Below are 22,480 nucleotides of genomic sequence, written 5' to 3' on the forward strand. Positions count from 1 at the left end.
TCCATGGGAAAATTCCCATTGTTCACAAGCGAATGCAGGGTGGTGCATGAAGAAGAGACATTCCCCAACCAAACCCTTGTTCCTACCAATAGCCAGGACTAGCAGATGTAACAGGAAGGGGATAAGAACAAAGGAAAACAAGGAGCTATTTGGGTTCTGAACGACTGCACCCAAACACTATGGCCACCTCTCATATTGCATCAATTCTTCCATTCCCTGACATCTTTCATGATGGCTTATTTTTCTGCATGCCTAAAGGAACTGAAAACCATGAAGAAATTAGCATTGATCTTCCCTAGGGCTCTGCCACGGACCACATGGATTACCGAAGTGCTTTCTTGTCTCCAAAAGTGACATTCAGTTTACGCACACATGGAATCTCTTGACTGATGCTAGCAGATCACATTTCCTCCGGATGTAAATATCACCCTACACTGATTCTGACCAAGGGCTAATCTTCGTCACACTTGTCTACAGTGAATAGTCATAAAAAAATCACACGTGTCTTTGATTTATCTATCACCTCGGTGACATTCTGATCTGATTTATACCTCGGGCAATTCTCCATGAAGCCAGTAAACTGGATTCTCCAGTCACTAATGCCAATTTCGCACTGATGCAACTCCTCTGACTTCAACACAGTTACTCTTGTGAATGGAGAATCTTAGCTCCTTGGAGTTGCATAAGGAGGTGGCGGGAGCTGGCATAAGTCATCACAGAATTTGGCACATCAAATAAAATGAAAAGCAAAGGCCCGAGACACAGGTGGAATGGATTCAAGGGACCAATTCGCCTCCCATGTACCACAGTGCAAATCAGCAGCAATCCCACTAAACAACAGACTTGCAGTGGAGTAAAAAAATGGTGTAAGTGACCGTAGAATCAATCCCAAATAGGGGAATTCCACCACACAGCCTCAGGCTGAATTCTCGTGCGCAGCCTGCATTAGGAGGTGGAACGTCTTGTGCTATGTTCGCTGTATTTTTTAGAAAATATACACATTGGCTTTTGTCACTTCTGAACTAGCAGGAGCCTGGGTTAGCCAAACTTGCTGCTGAAGAGACTTTAAGTACACCATGTTCGCATTCCCAGTAGGGCATTAGACATGGTTTGTAAAGCTGGGTATATGGGAACCCGGCAGAAGCAAAGCATTGCGGTAAACAGCTGCCGTTTGCAAACTGACCGGCGGTTTCCCATGTGTGTACAAAGCCAACAGATGGACTCTATTCCCCTCTCCTCCTGCCAGTTTCTACATCTGGGCTCCTCTTTCAAAGGTGAGGGTAAAGATTAGGATTCCAGAGCCCAGCAGCCTGCTTTTATATGGAAGCAGGGTGCAAGTGAGTCAAAGCCTGCTGAATGATGATGTTTATATTGCTTTGATACATCTTGGCTCCGTTCAGCTAAGAGCAGCTTTTGGATCCAATGCAAAAAAGCCTGATCTTTGGCAGGGGTCAGAAATCTATGCTATTCACGCGCCACGTTACATTTTGCATGTCTTGCAGGAGATACGCACAAGAAGTACGTGGGTTCCCATTCACATTATAGGCCGGGATTTTCAAAGTCAGGCTCCCAACTCCCCCTTGACATTTTTTTTTGGAGTTGGGTGCCTAACTCCCTTTGTCTCCTTTGCAAATCCCAGCCGCAGCTGCTCATTATCTATGCGAACAGGAAGGAAGAAACACGTTTTCCCCTGACTGCTGTGAAAAAGAAACAAGAGGGACAGATTCCGACCTCCGCCACTTTCACGTGGGGCGTCTTCCGATTTATATCGGTTGTAGCTGGGATCAGAGCCTGGCCCACAGTTGGGCAAAAGACGGGGACGTCAATAACAATCAGAGAATTCCAGGCCTGTTAATTTTCCATTGCCTTGGTGAATGCCCAGGACATGACACCAATATTCGCCTTCTGTTTACCATTTGCATTAGCTGGGAAAGGAGCCAGGAGGAGAAAACCAGCTACTCCACGCGACAAATATAGCCTGTTCAGAGACTGCAAAAGTCTGGAGTCTCATTTATTTCCCCACATAGTAAACAACACTGACCCGGCTGTAAACGCTAACCATAGACAGAAAGGGCCTGGTTCTTCTCTCACCCATGATACAAGCGACTCTACGCTAGTGAAGTCAATGGGAAGCACTTGTGTACGTGCCGTGGGAAGAACGGGGCCTGGGTTCTTTGGAGACAAGGAACTGACGAAGCAGCAGACCAGCACACACAGCTCACCACCCTCTCGTACATTCAGCCAACTGGGTGGGAAGTGCTAAATCCGAGTCCTTCTAGGGTTCGGGCTCAGGTGATTGCGCTGAGTGTTTCCTGTTGCATTCAAAGGCTGCTGTAAGTTGGGTTCTTAAGATTCCTATGGATTTCAGCCCCATCTTATCTGTAGAGGTGCAAGCTCTAGGGTGGCCAGGTGCCTGGTTTTCGACTGGAAAGTCCGGTCGAAAAGGGGACCTGAGAGTGTTCGGTCAGATCTATTGACTGGACACTCAAAGTCCAGTTACTGGGAGTAGGGGAGGCGGGGATGCGCCGAGTCATCACCCACTCCAGCTCCTACTCAGCCGGGCCCGCCTCCTACCTGTGTTGGGCAGCAGCAGCTCCCAGGCCTGGCTCTGCAGGTGAGTCCCGCCTGACACAGGTGGGGGGGGGGGATTGGAGGGGAAAAGCAGCAAGCAACAGGGGGGAGGGGGAAGAGGAGGGGCAGGGGTGGGGCCTTGGGGGGAACGGGCGGGGCAGGGGAGCTGCCGGCACGCCTGCTGGAGTGTCTGGTTTTTAAATATTACGAAGTTGGCAACCTGACATGCGGCTCCTGATGGACTTGTTGATTTCAACTGCTTCTGGATTGGGATCTGGCCCTTCTGATCTGCCACTGAACTTCTGTTACAGCTCCAGCTAGGATGTTATTGCTGATATGTATCCGAATTTTATCGCTCTGGTCTTCCACTGTATCACCACCCAATGCATGCCTAGCCCTCAGACTAAAACGCCATCCTATGGAAACACCCATCTCTCATCCTCCAGAGTGTTTCTAAACCATTTTACACTGAGGACAACCTGGTCATGTGAGCCGACAACAGCAACGGTGGAGGAAATGGAGAGTTGATCCAGTTACCGTAGGTTGGCATGAGCCTTAACACAAAAAGCTGATGAGAGGGAAGATGGGAAAGAGATCGTTCCAGTGAGCGGGCAAACAAGAGGTGACTAGAATGGATCTGAAGGCCTACACCAGCTCTTGTGAGATGGGAGGCTTTCTGCTGATCTCAGCGGGAATCGGATCAGGCCCTAAGGGGGGTGGAAACACCAAACGTTTGTCCATTAAAAAGCCACATTTGAAGTAAAGTTGTGTATAAATGCTAGGGAACTCCTTTTCCTTTCACAGGACGGCCCAGGCTGGAGCAGCCCCCCCAGTTTTTTGCACAGCCAAGTGGAAGGCTGGGTTCAACAGTCACCCCAGTCTTTGGGAAAACAGAGCCCGCGCCTGGTATTTTCAAAGGCGTTTGATGCCCAAATCCCAATCAAAATGAACGGGAAGCCCCAAGGCAGCGTCAACACTCAGCCTTACTGGCTAATGATTCCCACTGCACGGAACTCAATGGAATTTGGGTGCCTAACTCCCTTAGGCATGGCCTACACACAGATTTTGTACTGGTATAACTATTTGGGTTAGGAGTGTGATTTTTGACCAGTACAGTTATACCAGTAGAGCTCCTAGTGTGGACACAGTTATACTAGGATAAAAGTTGCTTTATAGTTTATTCTCCTTCCCTATACTAATATGAGCACCTTTATACCAATATAAGCATGTCCACACTAGGGAAGTTGGACCGTTTTAATTACACCAGTATAGTCAAAGCGATATGACCTTGAAGTGTAGACGAGGCCTTAGGCTCCTTTGCAAACCCAAGTCTTAGGCCAGGTCTACGCTACACACTTACTTCAGTATAACTTCATTGCTCAGGGATGTGAAAAATCCACGGTCCTGAGCAACGGAATTATACTGACAACCTCCCCGTGTAGCCAGACATTGCTACTGCCTCTCGCGGAGGTGGAATTATTAAGAACTCTCTGCCGTCAGCTTAGAGTGTCTTCACTGGACGCGCGACAGCAGCACAGCTGCAAGTTTGTAGCATAGACCTACCCTCCGTGTCTAATGAAGTGTGCAGACCCTGCTGGAGCATAGGCGCCAGTAACTCTATTACAGCAGTGTCCCTGAAAAGCTAGTCCAAGGAGAGGCATGATGGTTTATTTCAGCAGGACAGCAGGCCTGCCAGATGGAAAGCAAAGGAGGTGCTCAAAGCAGTAGAAACACGGGAAATTCCTTCTCAACGATCACACTTCCTGACTACCTGAATGTCAATATGCCTGATGCGGAACATGGAGATTTTCAAGGCTGCCTAGGAGATCAGAACACCCAGTTCCCATTAAAATTAAGGCAGTTTTGAAATTCTCATCACCCCCATGCCCCACGCCAAGCCTCTTCCTCGCCCTCTCTCTGGTTAAACCCACCAACCGGACAGGTATGTTAAGATCACTCTCCTGGCCCAGGTCAATAGAATGGCTGGGGTCGGGGGAGGAAAGCATCCAACAATTGTTCATTGACCTCACTAGAACGTTGGCGTAACAGCTGTGAAGGAATGATACTATTCCGTATGTCTGCGATTGCCATCAATATTTATATCTCTATCTCTCTATATATTCCTGTATATTTACAGAGCATGAATATACTGCATGTCTACAATAAAATAAGGGTAAGATATGATCTTAGGATATAAAAGAATATTTCTTGACCGTTCAATCATTTATCCACACCCAAAAAGGTTCCATCCACGTGAACTCGGTGCCCTGGTGCAATTCTCTTTAGGCCGCAATCCGTCTCGGAGGGGCGCCTCTGAGAAGAGGCCTCAGTTTTCGTAGGACTAGGAATGTGGATGCCAATCTGACTCCTCCTTTCCGACTGGATCGCAGTTTCGGAGCTGGCCGTCCAATTGCATCCAAAGACAAGGACGAGTGGCACCTTTTGGATCTGAAATACTTGGCCGGCAAAGCTTTCCTGCTAAATCCCTTTGTGCGAGCAATAAAATAAAAGCACACGTGGATGCCAGGCTGGCGTGACGGATGCCGGCATCCCTGAGGAAATCAGCAGGTGTTTCCTCCTTCTTCTCCATTCCCCAGCTCCTCCTTCTTAGAGCATCCCAACGCTCAGGGGCACCGGGCCAGTGGGGGGAGCGCGGAGACACCTGTCGAAGTGTCGAAAGGCTCCTCGATTTCTCTCAAAGCACAACCCGGCATCAAGAGTTTCCCTGTTGCCCCTAGAGTCCAACCACAGAACTGAGGTAGACTTGGAAACAGTTGCCTTCTTGACTCTCTGAGCCTGGGTCCCCTCTTAGTTCCGTTCGCTCTCGGAGCGCAGCAATATCCCTTTAGGCCCTCGCGCTCTTGGCTTTTGGGGCGCTGCCTTACCGACATCAACCTTCCCAGGTTCCCTTTCCCCGCTTCACACGCAGCCACATTCCTTGGCCGACAGCTCGTTGACGGTGTAGTAGCGGTTGTAAGTGTCCAGGAAGGAGACGTCGTCGTCGTACGCGAGAGGCCTGCAGCAAGGCCGGGCTCTGACCTTCTCCTTTTTGATCTTCTTCTTGAGCCTCATGTTCTTCAGGGAGAGGTCGTAGTTCCTGACGGCCGTCTCGCACGTGCCGCTGCAGTAGCGGAACAGCACGGTCTCGTCTGACTCATAGCCCAGGCCCAGCTCGCTGACGCTCACCTCCAGCTCCTTCAGGGCACAGGGTTTGTGACGGGCCCGGGCTCGCTTCATGCGGTTCCCAGGCTTGGGGAAGAGCGGCAGCTCATGCCCCCCGGAGTTCATGGACTGGCTGTACCTCTCGACCAGCGTGGAGATCAGCTGTCGGATTTCCCCCTCCGTGTAGCTTTCAAACAAGGTACTGTCTGCAACAGAACAGGGACAGGGGTTAGCGAGCCAGGCCGCGGGGAACAGCAAGCACAAGCCCCGGGAGCTAGCCACCCAGATCTCAATGGAATCTGGCCATCCAACTCCTTTGAAAATCCCAGCCCCGAATATTTCTACGGACTGCGGGTAAACTTTCCAAAAATGCTTAAGCGACTTAGAAAGCTAAGTCCCATTTACTTACAATGGGATTTAAGCTCCTAAATCACATAGGTTCCCCCCTCCTTCACGTCCGCAGGCTGAATGCACAAGCAGGAAAGAGCCTGTAAAAGGGACAGGAGGGAGTGATTAGGAAATCAAAGCTCCAATCATTTGCGAAGCCCCTCTGCAATGCCGACTACATGCTACACAAATCTAATCTTCCATTCAAGACACCGAATTACCTGCCTAGCATTTCCCCTTGTGAAGCAATTGGCCTGTGCAATGAAACCCCAGCCAAACTCCGGCACCATCAAAGGCTGACATTCACCCCTCTCCCCGACCCTGCTTGCTCCTTAGAGGTCAGAAGGGCCTGCTTTATTTAGCAGAGCAGAGGCCTTATCTACACTAGGGCTGAAAAAATCACCAGTTCAAGTTCTGTGGTTTAAGAACGAGTGCAAGTGGGATTTGGGCTCTGCCTATCGTACAGTTTAACCCAGGGAAGCCAGAACCCTGCCCTTCCTGGCGATTGTTTTGATGCTTTAGTCCGGTCCCTCTGCACAACACAGGCCAGAGACCCTCCCACAGCGAGCCCTGTACCGAGCCCACCTGCCTGCCGTTGAACCAGGGCGTCTCCTTCAGAGCAAGGCGCCCGCTTGAGAAAGGTGCTCACGGGTCCCGTGTAGTCAGACCCTGAGGGTGTTCTAAACCAGTTTGCAACCCCACGTTGCGGGTAGCCCGGTTGGACAGGAGCAGGGAGTCTGCCCCTTTCGTGGGGCCGCAGGCGGACAGAGCTAACCCATTTCATTCAGGAAAAGCCACTGCAAGGCAACAACTTTCAGATACCACCAACCCACTGCCAGCTAGTGCACCCATCCACTTTGTTTTTTTTTTTTTTAATAATTGGAGATATACCAATCGCCTAGAACTGGAAGGGACCTTGAAAGGTCATCAAGTCCAGCCCCCTGCCTTCACCAGCAGGACCAATTTTTGCCCCAGATCCCTAAGTGGCCCCCTCAAGGATTGAACTCACAGCCCTGGGTTTAGCAGGCCAATGCTCAAACCACTGAGCTATCCCGCCCCCCAAGTTCTTACTGGAGTCCTTCCTAAGGGCTGAATGAATTCATCCCAGCAGAGGCCACCGGCACCTTGGCCTCTCTAACACATGGTGAGCAATTACCCCGATGCTCGGTATTTATGGGGCCCCTGGCTTTGGTGGAGGCTGAGCTTTCGGATGTGTACAACATCCCCGAGTGCTCGCAAACCATCACGTGCCCAGAGCGGCTTACGACACGTCCAGGCCCCGGGGGAGGGAGCGGGTTTGGGGGATGCATATTCCAGTGACTGGTCTCCGCCAGCCACTAGCCATTTGGCAAAGGCCCCGGCGCGAATCATCCCATTGGCCTGTTGGGGGTGAAAGGGACGAAAAGCCAGTGGAGCTGGGGAGGAGGTTATTGAAGCCAGCTGCTCGGCATCAGCTTTGCCCCCCACCCTTCCCAGTCCCGGGTGGGGGGGGAGCGGGTTCTCTGGGGCCAAGACCCATAGGTGGGGAAATGCTTTTCCTGGCACCGTCCCCTCTATCAGCCTCCCCGAGAATACAAGGCTGCATGAATTAAGGGCCCATTCCCCCCATGAGGGTTAGTTGCAGGGACAGGGTCTGCCCAGGGTCCTACAGCTCTGGGAGTCACATCGCTAGGCAGCCAGACGCCAGCGCAGCAGCAAGTGCCCCGTTTGCCGATTCGCCGCCCCAGGCCGCCAGCTACAGCTCATCGATCCAGTGGCTTGGGTGGGGCAGAACCCCGTTTCCATGGCCACAGGGGCCCCTCTGTGTAAAATGGGTGAGATAGTTTAAAAAAAAAAATTACAGGGATGAGTCAAGATTCAAGAGTCTTATTGAAACAGGATGAGAAATCTTTCAGCCTCAGAGCGAGAGGCTTTAACGACGGCTTTTCCGTTCAGCCCAAGGAGCCAAGCTGGCTCCAGATGGCACAGATGCTCTTCGCTTGGAGGATGTGGCCAGGGCCCAAGAGACAGGAATGCTTTCGGGGAGGCTGCCTTCGGCCTCGTCTACACTTGAAAGGATTGGCTGCTTGACCGACACCAGTAACGCACCCGCCTCCCCCCCGCCCGACCCCCTCAGCAAACTCCCGGTGCAGATGCAGCTTATACTTCCGAGCGTTTCCAAAGCGATCTCACGTTGTGTTGTGTCTCCATGGCTTTCCCTGAGCTAAGCACCGTGTGGTTGGGGAGGTGTTTGGGTAGGAGACCTCCAGATGCTTTGGCCAATGCAATTTCCCTTTGAGTGAATATTGGCCACCATGGGGCTTGCTTTTATAGGACATGTGAACAGGGGCGGTGAAGCCCTCCCAAAAGTGTGGGGGGGGGGCGCCAGGGGACCCCTGTCGCCTCTGTGGACCTGCCCCTGCCCCTCCTCTTGCCCCCCCCAGGGCCCCACCCCCAACCAAGCCAGAAGCCGGAGCGGGGCCGGGATGCCTGGGTGGGCCCCTCCACCTGCCCGAGGTAGGGGGTGGAGCCGAGAGCAGTCCTCAGCCTGTGTCGTTCCCCCCCCCGGGCTCCCATCCAGGGCAGGTGGAGGGTCCGTGGCTCCCCACAGCTGCTCAGGCTCCTCGGCCAGGCTCCAGCTGCCAGCCTGGCCAGGGCCTTGGGGGGAAAAGGTGGGGCCCACGGCAAAAAGTGGATGGGCCACGCCCGTCCACTTTCAACAAGCGGGAGCGCCGAGACCCTCTGGCCCCCCTGTCCGGCGCCCCTGCATGTGAAACTCCAGTCTTGACCACTCGTGGCAGTTTCTGTAAGAATTAGGGATGAGTTAACCCTGGCATCCAATTCCAGTTCCGGCAATTACATTCTGTTTAGCCAAATTCCCTCTACAGTTTCACTTGAATACAACAGTTCGGATTGTGTATTGATCTGCTAGGTGATGTAGCTGGGTGGCCTCAGCCAGCTGCTGTGTCCTATCCCAGAAGCAGCTACATTTCAAGGGTGGGTGACATCATCTCGGTGTCAGTTAATTCATGAATGCCGGCAATCTGTGATCGTCAGGTGAAAGACCCATCGGAAGTACCAAGCCTTCTCGTGGGGCCAGTTCCTGGTTTTACTCAGTCCTTACTCGCGCGTGCTTGGGGTGGCACTCTGCCGGTTGCCGGGAGGGCGGCAGGCGGCTTCGGTGGAGCATCCGCAGGCACGTCTGCGGGCGGTCCACCAGAGCTGCGGGACCGGCGACCGGCAGAGTGCCCCCCGCGGCGTGCCGCTGTGCTTGGGGCGGCGAAATGGCTAGAGCCGCCCCTGGTCCACGTGCAGTAGAACTGGGCAGGAAATGGTTTTCCCGGTCTGCAAAAAGTAGATTTCAAACAATTTCCCCATTGGGACGAAACGGAGACCTTCAGAACCGGTTTTGGAAAACCACAGAGTGCCAGACCCATTCCACAAGACCCTGTGGTTAGGTGCTCACCTAGGATGTGAGAAACCCCCGTTCAAGTCCCCACTCCACCTGATTCAGAGTAAGGACCTGCAGCCGTCTCACATCCCACATGAATGCCCTAACCCCTGGGCTAGGGTCTGTTCTGGGACAGTGCACATGCTGTCTATTTCAGTTACACACTAGACCCGAGGAAACCATCTAGATAAATGAGTATTTTCCAATGAAAAACCATTGTCAAAAAATTCCCGACCCGCTCTAATCTACAGGCTATTTCTAGGATTTGGAAAAGCAAATTTACTTTTTTTTTTTGCACTAGTAACGCTGTAGTGTTTACATGCACATGGGTGTTTTTACATTAAATTGCATCGACTGCTCCAAATTTGCCAACCTGAAACCCATGTTGCTAGAGAAAATTCTTTTCACGGGGCACCCTCTCCTCCCAACACCACACTGCATAGTGACCCAGCTGTCTGCCCTGCTAGGAAGGGACTACAGGGATGGCTGGTGGGCCACAGACAGATCACAGTTTGAAACTGCTGTGAACCCAGTGCTTGCCTAGGCCCCCACCTCATCCAGATCCTTTCAAAGATAGTTTCCATCCCCTTGTAAACTGACTTTCCCTCACAGTGAAATGGGTGCAGAGTGCAGAGCCTGTCAGCTGATTACAAGACTAATTGCTGGTGATTCGGCTAAAAGTTCCCGTTATTACAGCTGGATTTAGGTCCTGTGACCAATCTTGCAGCCTATCTAGCATCCCTTGAGATGCAGGGACAGAGCGCTCGCTGTAGCACCTTGGTCACTTAGGCCTTGTCTACACTACAAAGTGAAGTCGGCGTAAGCCGCCGTGCATCGACCTAGCTGTGCACGTGTCTACACTTAAATTCGCCTCCCACTGCCATAAGCTCTACATTACGGAGCACAACCTCCTCGAGCGGCATTGAGCCACGGTTGATGTAGGGAGGTCAATGAGGTGCAGAGGTAGACGTTGTATTACCTATGTCAACCCTAACAGTCCTCCAGGAGCTGTCCCACAATGCCTGACACTCGCTGCTCTGGTCACAATTGTGAACTCCACTGCCCTGGGGCCATAGAGACTGTAAACTACCCACACCCCTTTAAAACCCTGTAAATTTTTAAAATTCCTTTTCCTGGTTGTCTGGCTTAACTCTCAGCTCTCCCTCGTTGTGTGCAACCTCCCAGCTGACCATGCCGGCTACACACTCTGAATACACTCTGGCCTGGAGATACTGGATCTCCTGGGCACGTGGGGAGAAGAGGCAGGGCAGGGACAGCTCCGAAGCAGCTGTAGAAATGTTGACATCTACAAGCAGGTGGCGCGGGAGTGCAGGAGAAGGGGTACGACAGGGCCCTGCCGCAGTGCTGCATGAAAGTGAAAGAGCTGCAGCAGGTGCACCAGAAGGCCAGGGAGGCCAACAGTTGATCTGGTGCCAAGCTGCAGACTTGCCGCTTTTACAAAGAGCTGCATGACACACATGGTGGAGACCCACCGCCACCCCGCACACCAGCACGGATACCTCTGAGGAGCCTGAGTCAAAGGCCCCTGCCATGAACAGTGAGGAGGAGGAGGAGGGTGGATGGCACGCAACCAGAGAGGTCCAGCTGTCCTGCAAGCTGTTTGAGACTTCACCTTAGTCCAGTACATCCCAACATCGGGATGAGCCCGATGCAGGGGAAGGATCCCCAGGCAAGTGTGTAAATTCATTTCCCATTACTGTGATGGCGCCCCCTACTGAGCAGGACACAGCTATCAACTTTTCATTACTTTACTCGCACTAGGAGAGGTAGTGGTACCATGAAGTGAGGTAGAGCTGCTGTTCATGCCCCTCCAGAATTAGGCGAGGGGATGGGGGTGTGTGGAGTGGTTCGTTTATGTACACGGGGATGCCCCTTGAATCCTGCTGAGACAGCGCGATGAAACTTCCATGGAAGTCCTCTGCAATCCTCTCCCAAAGGTCTCCAGGCATGGCAGCCTTATTTCTTCCTCTGCAGTAGGACACATTCCCACGCCAGTCAGCAATTATTGCCAGGGGGCCTGCCAAAGCGAACGGGCTACCAGCCTATGGGCCCAGATGGCTTTGGGACGCCAGCAACAGCTGTGGGATGGGAGGGGACTTCTGAATCTTAACTTCCGCTTTCCGTCATGACTCTACTGTCCACAGTACTTCTGTGCGTTTCATCTGTAGCTGATGCCATTGCGGCCTTGAGAGGTTCCCCCTCCACACCCGCGGAGTGCCCAAGTTAGAGAAGGAGAAAGAAGAGGTCTCGAGTTGACCTGTTCAGTGAGATCCTGCAAGCCAATGTTGCATCAGACCACGAACAGAGGACCTGGCGGATTAATATAGCAGAGTGTTTTAATATGGAGATATACCTCCATATTAAAACACTCTGCTATATTCATCCGCCAGGCCCTCTGTGGATGCAGAAGGAAAGAACAGACAGGAGAAATGCCCAGGAGGCCCAGCAGGGAAAGGAGAGGGAGATGCACCAGGACGTAATGGATCTTCTCCAGCAACTAACGCAGAGGCTGCAGCCCCTTGTGGACCTACAGGTTCAATAATCCCAGGCTTTGGAGACCTTCATGGTCACTGCTCCTGACACCCTGCGACATTTCATGTGGCATCAGGAGCCACATCCCTACCTTACCCCTCTACACAGGGGGACATTAAGGAAAATCACAGCTTCACCTACGCTGACCTGGGAGAGCCACAGTTGAAGTATGTGTAGCTAAAATGGACATGAATGCTCCTTCCCTTTCTTTAAGCTGTGTTCCAAAAAAAAGTCCCTGCTTCTAGCTTTGTGAACAGTCCTTTCTCCTTAGAGATGCAGGCATCATGCACCTTCCCTGACCGGTCAACACTGGTGCTGGTGAAGGATCCCTGGTGATCCACCAGTGCTTGCATAACCATAGAAAAACAGTCCTTTCTGATGCTCTAGTCTGTGGCAAGGTGGTCTGGTGCCAAAATAGGGATCTGCGTCCCGTCTATTGATCCATTCGATAACCTCATTGCTGGAAATCCATCCCTTATGTCCTGCCCATTGCTGAGAGTCACAGTCCTGCGTAACAGGAGATGTCCCTGCACATCTACATGACAACCACCCCTGCAGTGGATTTTCCAACACCAAAATGATTTCCCACAGACCGGCAGCAATCTGCTGTGGCAAGTTCCCACAGCGCGATGTCAGTGCCGCTCTCACGTTAGTGTCCCTGGACTGGAGGGCTGGGGCAAGCTCGGTGCACAGATCCAGGAATATGGCTCTGAGCATCTGAAAGTTCTGCAGCCACTGCTCATCATCCCATGCCTGCATTCCGATGAGATCCCACCAGCCACCGTTTGTAGCTACTCTGTGAATGCCACCAAAAACCTCGCCTTGGTTCTCACGGTGTTCCACAGCAATCCGCTCTCCAGGAATCATCATGTTCCCCGTGACTCAGCTCATAGCTCTCAAATACTGGAGGATCACCAGTCCTGTGCTTGTCCTGGGGGGTTTTGCCTTTTCTGAGGGTTTTCACCTTCCTCTGCAGCACGGGGCATGGGTCACTTGCAGGTTTAAACTAGTGTCAACAGTGGATTCTCTGTAACTTGAGGTCTTTAAATCATGATTTGGGGACTTCAGGAACTCAGCCAGAGGTTAGGGGTCTGTCACGGGAGTGGGTGGGTGTGTTTCTTTGGCCTGCAATATGCAGGAGGTCAGACGAGATGATCATGATGGTCCCCTTCTGGTCTAACTCTCATGACAATAGTCCAGAGCAGTGTAGGCTCCATGCTTCTGTCAGAAATGGTGGACAGCGACAAGTCCCAGGCTGGTTTGTGGGATTTTCTGAATAGGCATGAAAATTATGGGATGGAGATAGCATTCCGGGGTGGAGACAGTTGCACAAGGGGACCTTGATGCTGCGGTCCCAGTCACCCCTGCGCGACCTGTTTCTGCCCCGCCAGTGCACTGGATGGTGGTGAGCTGCACGGTCCACCGCACGGTGCATCGAAACAAGCACTCCTGGTGAGCACACACTGCGCCGACACAAAGAGGCAAATGTGCCCGCGCACAAGTGATATACTAACTTGAGCTGGCAAAAGTCTGCAATGCAGACGTGCCCTGAGGTAACTACGTAACCAAGACAGTTACAGGCTTAATTGGAGGCAATTAACTTGTTATGGTGGAGCTTGTTGACACTCGGGGGCAGGGATTGGGCTAATGAATTCATTAGCTCAATACAGAAAGAGAGAGAACTGGCAGGAAGTTGCTGGGGGGGAGCTTGGAGAATGAGCTGGAGAAACTGCAGAACTGGAATTAATTTGCAAACTGGACACCATTACATTAGGCTTGAATAAAGATTGGGAGTGGGTGGGTCATTACACAAAGTAAAACTATTTATTTCCCCATGCTAATTTCCCTCCCTACTGTTACTCACACCTTCTTGTCAACTGTTGGAAATGGGCCATCCTGATTCTCACTACAAACTTTTTTTTTTTCTCCTGCTGATAATAGCCCATCTTAATTGATTAGTCTTGTTAGAGTTGGTATGGCAACCCCCATTTTTTCATATATATATCTCTTTCTACTGTATTTTCCACTGCAGGCATCCGATGAAGTGGGTTTTAGCCCACGAAAGCTTATGCCCAAATAAATGTGTTAGTCTCTAAGGTGCCACAAGGACTCCTCGTTCTTTTTGCTGATACAGACTAACACGGCTACCGCTCTGAAACTGGGTGGAAGGTTCCTCCTCCTGACACATGCCTGTACTACGTACAGCAATGCTGGGAATCTAGAGATTACAGATACACGTGGGGAAAAGAAACAGACTGTGTGTATATCGCGAATAAGAGACCGCACAAACGGGCCAGGCCCGCGGCACACTGGGTAGCCGAGGGAGCAGCCCGTGACAGAAGCCTAAGCAAGTCGCTGGGTGCCCGCGTTCACCCTGGCTGAGACGTAACCTAGATGGGCAGGGATGGTCTCCTGAACGAAGAACTTCCACTGCTGAGCCACAAGGAAAAGGCTCCTTTAAAGGAACGTTGTCCTCTCACCCTCATCCCACCTTCCAGCTCCTTGGTTTGAAAAGATCAGGTCAATATCTCTTCCGAGCTAACTCCAATCCCGCTCCAGAGTTCTGCTGGAACTCCTCCTCCTCTCCACGCCCCTCACTTTGTCTTGTTTATTTTCCTAGCCGACTTTCACCGCTTGCAGCAGCTCAGGCCACCCCTCCTCGCATGACACTTGAAGTGCACGCTTAAAAAAAAAAAAATCAAACATTTGGTGAATCAATTAAACTAACTCCCGTTGCGTTCATGACTTCCAGATGCCGTGCACACAGCCACGTCGGAGACGCTGGGAGGAATCGCAGCGAAGGGGGAACGGGCAAGCCTGTGCTGCAGCGAATGGGTCGGGCACAGCACGCTCCCGCTCCCGCAGGCGTCACAAGCAATCTAAGCCATGGGGGAAGAGGGCAGGGAGCAAAGAGACGTGGCACCGACCAATGGGACCACAGCGCTCGGGTCTTGGGCGGTGGCTATAAAGGGCCCGATTCTGATCTAATCAGCCAGGTAAAGCAGGAACGACTCTGCTGGAATCAAAGGAGACGATTCCAGTCTCACTCCAGTGTCACACTGGTGTAACTCAACAGAAGTCCATGGAGCGAGCCCTGATTTGCACAGCTATAAGTGGGAGGAAAATCTGGCCCATAGGAGTTAAACTGATGTGAGTTCAGATCAGACCCAAAAACTCTGACACCATTAAAGCCGGCTGTCACTCTGGATCAAACTATGCACTAGGGTTAAACATTCAAAAAAAGGACACTCCACGGGGGGGGGGGGTGTATTTGCTCGCGCCTCTCAGCCCAGCCCCAACTCCGCCCCCTCCCTGCCCCATTGTACCCCTTCCCCAAATCCCCGCCCCGGCCCCGCCTCCTCCCCTGAGCGCGCCGCGTTCCCTCTCCTCCCCCTCCCTCCCTCCCAGCTGCGTGAAACAGCTGTTTCGCGGCGCACGCGCTGGGAGCTAGCGGGGGGGAAAAGCAGGCACTCTCTCGAGTGATCAACATTCACTCTCTTTCTTGAATGATCAACTCTTCTTTGGGGAAAAATAATAATGGCAAAATCCCGGACATTTTTAGATATTTAAAAATTCCTCCCGGACGGCGATTTAAGAACCAAAAAGCCAGACATGTCCAGGAAAATATGGACGTATGGTAACCTTACTATACACTATAACAAGCCTAGGCTATTCTGTCTTCAGTGCAAACTCTCCAGGCCTGACTCTCATCTTTCTTCAATAAGATCACAACCTAATCCTCACAGCAGACGGCATCTAAACCTTCCAGACACAGACCTTGATTCAGAGCTGGGGTGTAAGAAGCAGGAAGAAGGCAGAAAAGGCAGCAAAAAGGTGCATCTGTGACCCAAAGGTTATCGCCCCCACAAACTTCACGACCCGGCTCCAAAGCATGGACACGCTGGCACGCTGCAAAAAACCAGCTGCAAAGTCTCCTTAACGTTACCAACATGATCTGACTTTCCCTTTGCCTCATGCTTGGAAAGGGCGGAATCATCTTCAACGAAATTAACCGAACTAATTCAGCCGACGGCTGAGAGCAAGAATGGAATATTTCAGCCACAACGGTTAAAGTCTGGCAAAGTTGAAAACAGGGGCCGTCTGATAACAGGATGCACGAGGCCACCCTTGACTCTCAGCATTGCCACTAACTTTCTGTTTTTACTTTCGGCTCCTCTAGCACCTTTCAGCCAGCTTAAATCTCTCCTCAACTGCGATGCCTACAAAAAACTTTTCAACAGCCAGGCTGCTGATGTGCTGAGACACTGCCCATCGTGACCAACCCTGTCTCATTGTTTCCTTGTGCTACCCCGTCTGTCTGCATCCCTCTGTTGTCACTTGTCTTAGACTGTGAACTCTCTGGGGCACAGAGGGTCTTTTTGATCTGTGTCTGTGCACCGCCTGGCACAGTGGGGTTGTGGGGCCTGATTAGGGCTCCTCTAGGTGCTACATTAATACAATAAATAATATTTTCACTGGCAGAGTCAGGAGCAGACCTGGATCTCCTGACTCGCAATCCCCTGCTCTCGCCACTAGACCGTACTCCCTCTCAACGAAGCAAAGGCATAATTAACCCATTTAGAATTCATCAAGGACCTAGCAACCTCAGCCTGAACACCAGAGGTCGGGACCAGAATTTCATTGTTCCTCCAAAGAGCAGCAGTCACCTCACAAACACCATCCCGGGGCACTGGCTCAACACCTCCTGCCCATGCTCCTGGAAAGATCACCTCTCAAAGTACCCACCAACTCTGACTATTCTTTAGGGAGCAGAGCACAGCTGGCTACAGCTGCAGGCCCACAGCCCTGGGGCTAAAGACAGCGGGCTGGGTTTGATCTGGTTTTTAATCACATGCTGTCCATCGTATGCGGAATACGCAAGACCACATGCTGTCACACGATGGATAAGGAGGCCTCCGGTAAAGCAGAAGAGGAACAAAACCCCTTGTCTGGAGGGGTCAGTCTTGGATGAGCTGAGAACACAATGATCCCTGCAGCTTAATTGGTCTGAGAACCTAGTGGTGGCCCAGCTCAGATGCTCAGGATCTGTCTACACTGCAATGGAAGTCCTGGATTAGTAGAACTTGAGTTAACAGGCCCTGGGTTTGTTTACCTAGGACTTGAGCGTCTACACTCATTTGTAACCCCAGGTTAGGAATTGTTGAACCCTGGCTCCCAAGTTGGGGCTCCAGCATCTACACTGCATTATGCAGGCATGAGTCCAACCAGCCGTATCCCAGACTTCCTAGCGCCCTCCCAAAATGTGCCCGCTCGAGCCAGTTGTTTGTGATGCAGTGTGGGAAAACTTGACTGTCCAGAGGACAAAGAAAGTCAGCTTGTGGGACTGTAGGATACAGCAAAACCTCAGAGTTACAAACACCAGAGTTACCAACTGACCGGTCAACCACACCCCTCATTTGGAACCAGAAGTGCCCAATCAGACAGCAGCAGAGACCAAAAATGAAAAAAAAGCAAATACAGTCCAGGGCTGTGCTAAAGGGAAAGCAGCATTTTTCTCCTGCATAGTAAAGTTTCAAAGCTGAATTAAGCCAAGGCTCAGTTGAAAACTTTGGAAAGAACCATCGTAACGTTTTGTTCCGAGTTACGAACCGCCTCCATTCCCGCGGCGTTCGTAACTCTCAGGTTCTACACTATTATTGGAGGACTCGGAGCACGAGTCCAGTGGGGCTGCGTCTACACTGCAGAACAATGAGGCTTGAACCCTGGGTCTCGGCTTGGCTCAGGCTCAGACCCTGCAGGGAACGGCTACACTGCAATAAAACCCCATGGCATAGCTGGAGCTGACCATTATCCCACCCGTTCCATGTATACCAGGGTCTGGGGAAGAAACGCTCTCCCCCAGCAGTGCCAGCGGAGGAGATGGCTCTGAGCAGATGGAGTCAAGGCAAAGCATGCTATAGCTTACATTGAGAGATCAGTGGGTCACGGTGCTCCAGGGCTCGTGGGGATCTCCGCTGGCCTACAGGCAAGGCAGAAGAGGAGGCTGACCTTGACGGCGAGGAAGGGAAGGGGCTGTATTTCCGGCTTCCGTTGAGCATGTCTCTACAAACTAAAATGGACAACATGGAACTGAGGAGCATCGAGGCAATGGCTGCAAACTTCCATACCTTCATCTTAGAGCAAGTCAGAACATTGAAACTCTGCAAAACAGGCAAAACAAATATCCTTATTACAAAGCCTCTCCCCCGGCCCCCAACACCTCCCCGCAGACAGGTCCCCAGTAATAGCGGTCGTGCCGTGGGCTTCTGAGCAACCATCCCTGGGGATCTCGGAGCAATCATACGCATTCCTTCGGTCGGACTCACCCCCCTCCCTCGGGTCAGTATCATCCTCATCCCTATTTTATAATGGGACACTGAGGCACAGAGAGGGGACGTGACTCGCCAAGAGCCCAGCAGCGAGTCAGAACCCAGGCGTCCCGATTCGCAGCCCCAAGCTCTCAACAACGGACCTTATTCGTGCCATCACTTTCCTATCACGGTAGCAGGCCGCTCTGCTTGTGGGACAGAGGACATTTACAGAGAATCAGCTCTGAGGAGCAGATTGTACCAGGCGCTAACGAGGGCGGATGGGGGAAGGAGGGCACACGAACGCACGTACTCTGCCCAGTGCGAGAAGGTCGTGCAGAGGCGGTGCAATGCACACACTTTCTGTGTGCCCGGCGACCCCTCCTCACCCTAGCCAGCAGAGCCACCTGGATGCAGGAGGAATCTCAGCTGCACCTTTCAAAAGGCAGGAGATCTCCCTGGTGCTCCCCCAGAGGAATTCTGGATGAGGCGAGAAGGATTCTACCTGGGATTGCAGGTGATGGATCATTTCCCGTTCCGGGCAATGTACAGTCTAGCCTGATGGGTTTAAATCCCTTTAAAAAAAATAGAACCAGGGGCCAGCATGTTTCTCCTCCAGATAAATATCCATAATTCAGTACCAAAAAACCCCAGCCCAGCCAGAGCAGCAAGGATGTGAGTGCTGAGTAGGATTGCTAAATCTGATCACTACCTCCGGAACAAAATGGGTCTAGAAGCTGCTGCCAACAACCACCCACGGAAGCAATTCGCACTTCGCTTCTTTTCCAACGACCTTTTGCCAGATCCTTCCTTTGCTCTGTGCCTCGGGGAGTCACTTACTCCAGCGCAAAGCAAATGCCATTCTGAGCCAGTAGCACTTCACGCCTGCTTTGCCCTGGTCTCATGAGGAGAGAAAGTCTTCCAAGCCCGGCCCCTTTACAGCAGTGTCTAGGGCTGGGCGGGAAATGATTTTCCCCTAGAGGGAGAGTTTTTGAGATATCAAAAAAATTCCCCAGCCCAAATTGGGAAGAAGAGTCAAAATCTCAAAAATTTTGGAGAACTGAAAATCAAATATTGGTTTAGGTGAATTAAAAGATTTTAATTCCATCATTTTGAAACATTCCGTTTTGATAGTTTTGAAACATTTTGTTTTCAACCTTTTTTTCTTTTTTTTAAAGCTCTGAATGTCCTCAGATTTCAAGATGAAAAACGGTTTCAACTCAAACCACCTGCATTTTCCATGCCAAAAATGTGGACGTGGGACATTTTGACAATTTCAAAACACTTCTTCCCAATAATTTCTCAGGTCAGGAGATTCGGCAAAATCAGCCCTGTTTCGCCAACGGTTTTGGTCTCAACAAATTGACATTTTTCAGCCAAACACAGCTGGTTGAAAAATTCCTGACCAGCCCTGTTAGAGACATAGCCCTGGTCTACACGACAGAGGATTACTCTGATATAACTACATCGCTCAGAGGTGAGAATAATCCACTCCCCTCACCAAAGTGGTTACACCAACCCAAGCACCAGCATGGATGGCACTAGGTCGGCAGGAGAACTTCTCCCACCAGCGTAGCTACTGCTTCTTGCAGAGGTGGATTAACTTTGCCAATGGGAGAGCTCTGTCTTGTCGGCATAGAGCGTCTTCACTTAAGTACTACAGGTGCAGAGTTTTAAGTGTAGACCTGCCCTTACACAAGTTTCACTGCTCTTTATTGTCTGCCCTGTGAAAACAGCTCAGCTAAGGGAGAGCGAGCTAGAATCTGTTCTTCCTTGGGCGCTGTCAATAGAATTGTTTACAAAGTTCCAAGCACTTACACCTGTGCAAACTCCCTGAGGACATTTGGGTTCTGCAGAGACATCGAGGGCCTACGTTTCAAAGCAGGGGAATCCCATGGATAACAGAAGGGCTAATCTGACACACCAACCAACCCTTTGTTAGTGGTGTTGATGCATGAGAAGGCAAGAACCGCAGGGTGTGTTTACATTGCAATTAATAAGCTGCGGCTGGCCGGCCCATGTCAGCTGACTCAGGCTCAAGCTAAGAGGCTGTTAAATTGTGATGTAGATATTCAGGCTCGGGCTGCAACCGCATTAGGGACCCTTACACCAGTGCAGAGTGGGTGCAAGCCGAGCTCATTCTGATTAGAACCGGGAGACATTTTGGAAGAAACTTTTTGTGGTGAAAAATGCAGCTGCAGCGACATCAAAACCTTTCACGAATCGGTTAAAGCAACAAACAAAAAAGAATTCCAAAGACACTGAAACGTTTCAACATTCTCTAAATGAAGTGCTTTGATTTTCTGGTGCGAAATGACTTTGTCACAAAATGTCCTTTAATCATACTGTATATATTTTTTTAAACGCAAAAGTTTTCATTTTTTGGCCTGACCCCAAATGAATTCCCCTCCTCCGCCATTTTTTGGAACATCCAATTAACCGCAAAATCTATTCTTTGCCCCGTTCTGATTTTGATCTGGTAGTTTCTTACCCGCTCTTTGCACTGGGGTAACTGGCAAGGAACAGAGGAAAAGTCACAGGAGTCTTCAACACACAGCCCTACGATATCGTTTTTTACGGTCCTTTTCACAGCCGTTCCACAACTGAATGCATTCATTTAGAAGGGAAAATGAGATGTTTCCAGATGTGCCACCTTCCGGTTGTCAAATGCCCTGCACCTTGTTCTCCAGCTAGCAGAGATTCTTGCGCTCATTACCAACAATTCTTAATAACCAAGTCATAATTACGGGCCAAATCGTAGAGTCCTCACATGGGTCTGATTGTCATTGACCCTAACTCCCTTTTACACCTGACAGTGAAAGGGGGTTAATAGTGAGTGTAAACGTAACAGATCCAAAGCAAGGCCTTCGTATATGGCTACGGGCCTTGGCATCAATGAGAATCAGATCCACTGACTTTAATAGGAGTGTTGCCTACACAAAGTCTAAACAAACCACAGGAAGTTGGCCCAATAATACCAATAAATTATATATTGGGCATCCCGTGCCAACCCACAAGGTCTCCGAGCACCTAGCATGCACAGAGCCAATAAACAAATGAGAGAGCAGAACCGAACGCCGCTCCCCTGAGCTGGCCTCCTGCCCTCCGCCCACGCCCAGCCACACACGTAGCCGCCGCCCAGAGCCAATCCTCCCCCACAGCAACGGCAAGCTAGCGCCGAACCAGACATCTCTTCGGCCTGGCTTTGGAAGGAGGTGGGCTCTGGGGTCTGGGCATATGCCGAGAGGGAGACGGTAACTAGCGGGGGTCATGGGCCCGGGCAGTCAGCAGCATCTGATCAGAGCTGCTTTTCTGGGGCACAGAACAGGACCAGGAAGGGGTGTCCTACCCCCTTAAGGGTCAGCCTGGGAGCTCACAGCAAGAACTGCCTGGGTTGAATCAAGGAGGCTCCCTCCTCCGCCCTCCCTCGGACTGACCTGTTTACACAGGGACAGGGAGCCGAGCTGGAGAGAGAGGACGAGAAGCCATCCAGGTTGCCACCAGCGGCGCTCTCCTGGCAGACTCGTTCCCAAGCGCGGGCCAGGCATGTAACGTTCCGAAAAGCGACTGTAAAGGCGGCTCTGCATTTATCGTCTCCCAGCGACCCCAGAGCCCAGCAGGCTCAGCTGACAAGCCCGGAGAGGTTTGGCTGAAACGCCAAGTGAAGTCTTACGGCACGTCTACACTACGCAATTGATTTGACGCTGACCTCCTTCTGTCGGTGCTGCGCATGGTCACCGGAGCGCTTCCACGGACTTCAGAGGGGCAGTGCGGGGATCGGAGAGCCTGCTGGGAGCTCCCTGCCAGGAACCCGGCTGCCCCCGGGCGCTCCCGGCAGGGACTGGGGGACTGAGAGCCTGGGCGGTCGCCGTGCTCACAGCTGGAGTCTCCTACCCACCCTGGGGTGACAGTCCCAGCTGTGAGCTGAGCTTGGGGCTCCCGGCAGGGAGCCTCCCCATTTCATGGCTCCAGCAGGGCCCTGTGACCTCGTCACAGCTTGTTACTTAAAGCTGCACAGAAAACACCTGCAGTTCAGTGGGGCAGGTGGGCTAGGACTAGCCGGGACGGC

The 22,480-nt window shown here is 51.6% G+C and overlaps 1 protein-coding gene across 4 annotated transcripts in view; it reads right to left on the minus strand.

Moving 5' to 3' along the window:
* Window positions 1–4,730: 4,730 nt before the first annotated feature.
* NRTN (neurturin) overlaps window positions 4,731–22,480 on the minus strand; it is an 86,861-nt gene continuing 69,111 nt past the window's right edge. For 3 of the 4 annotated variants that reach the window (XM_044998861.1, XM_044998863.1, XM_044998862.1), the window contains exons 2-3: window positions 18,030–18,264; window positions 4,731–5,939 (exon numbers count right to left, since the gene is read on the minus strand). In XM_044998861.1, coding sequence (XP_044854796.1) covers window positions 5,491–5,939; window positions 18,030–18,237 — 657 coding nt within the window. In that variant the 5' untranslated portion in view covers window positions 18,238–18,264 and the 3' untranslated portion in view covers window positions 4,731–5,490. The remainder of the gene's footprint in view (window positions 5,940–18,029; window positions 18,265–22,480) is intronic. The other variant, XM_044998864.1, reaches the window with a different exon arrangement.

The sequence above is a fragment of the Mauremys mutica genome, chromosome 24 (assembly GCF_020497125.1).
Source record: "Mauremys mutica isolate MM-2020 ecotype Southern chromosome 24, ASM2049712v1, whole genome shotgun sequence".
NCBI lineage: Eukaryota > Metazoa > Chordata > Testudines > Geoemydidae > Mauremys > Mauremys mutica.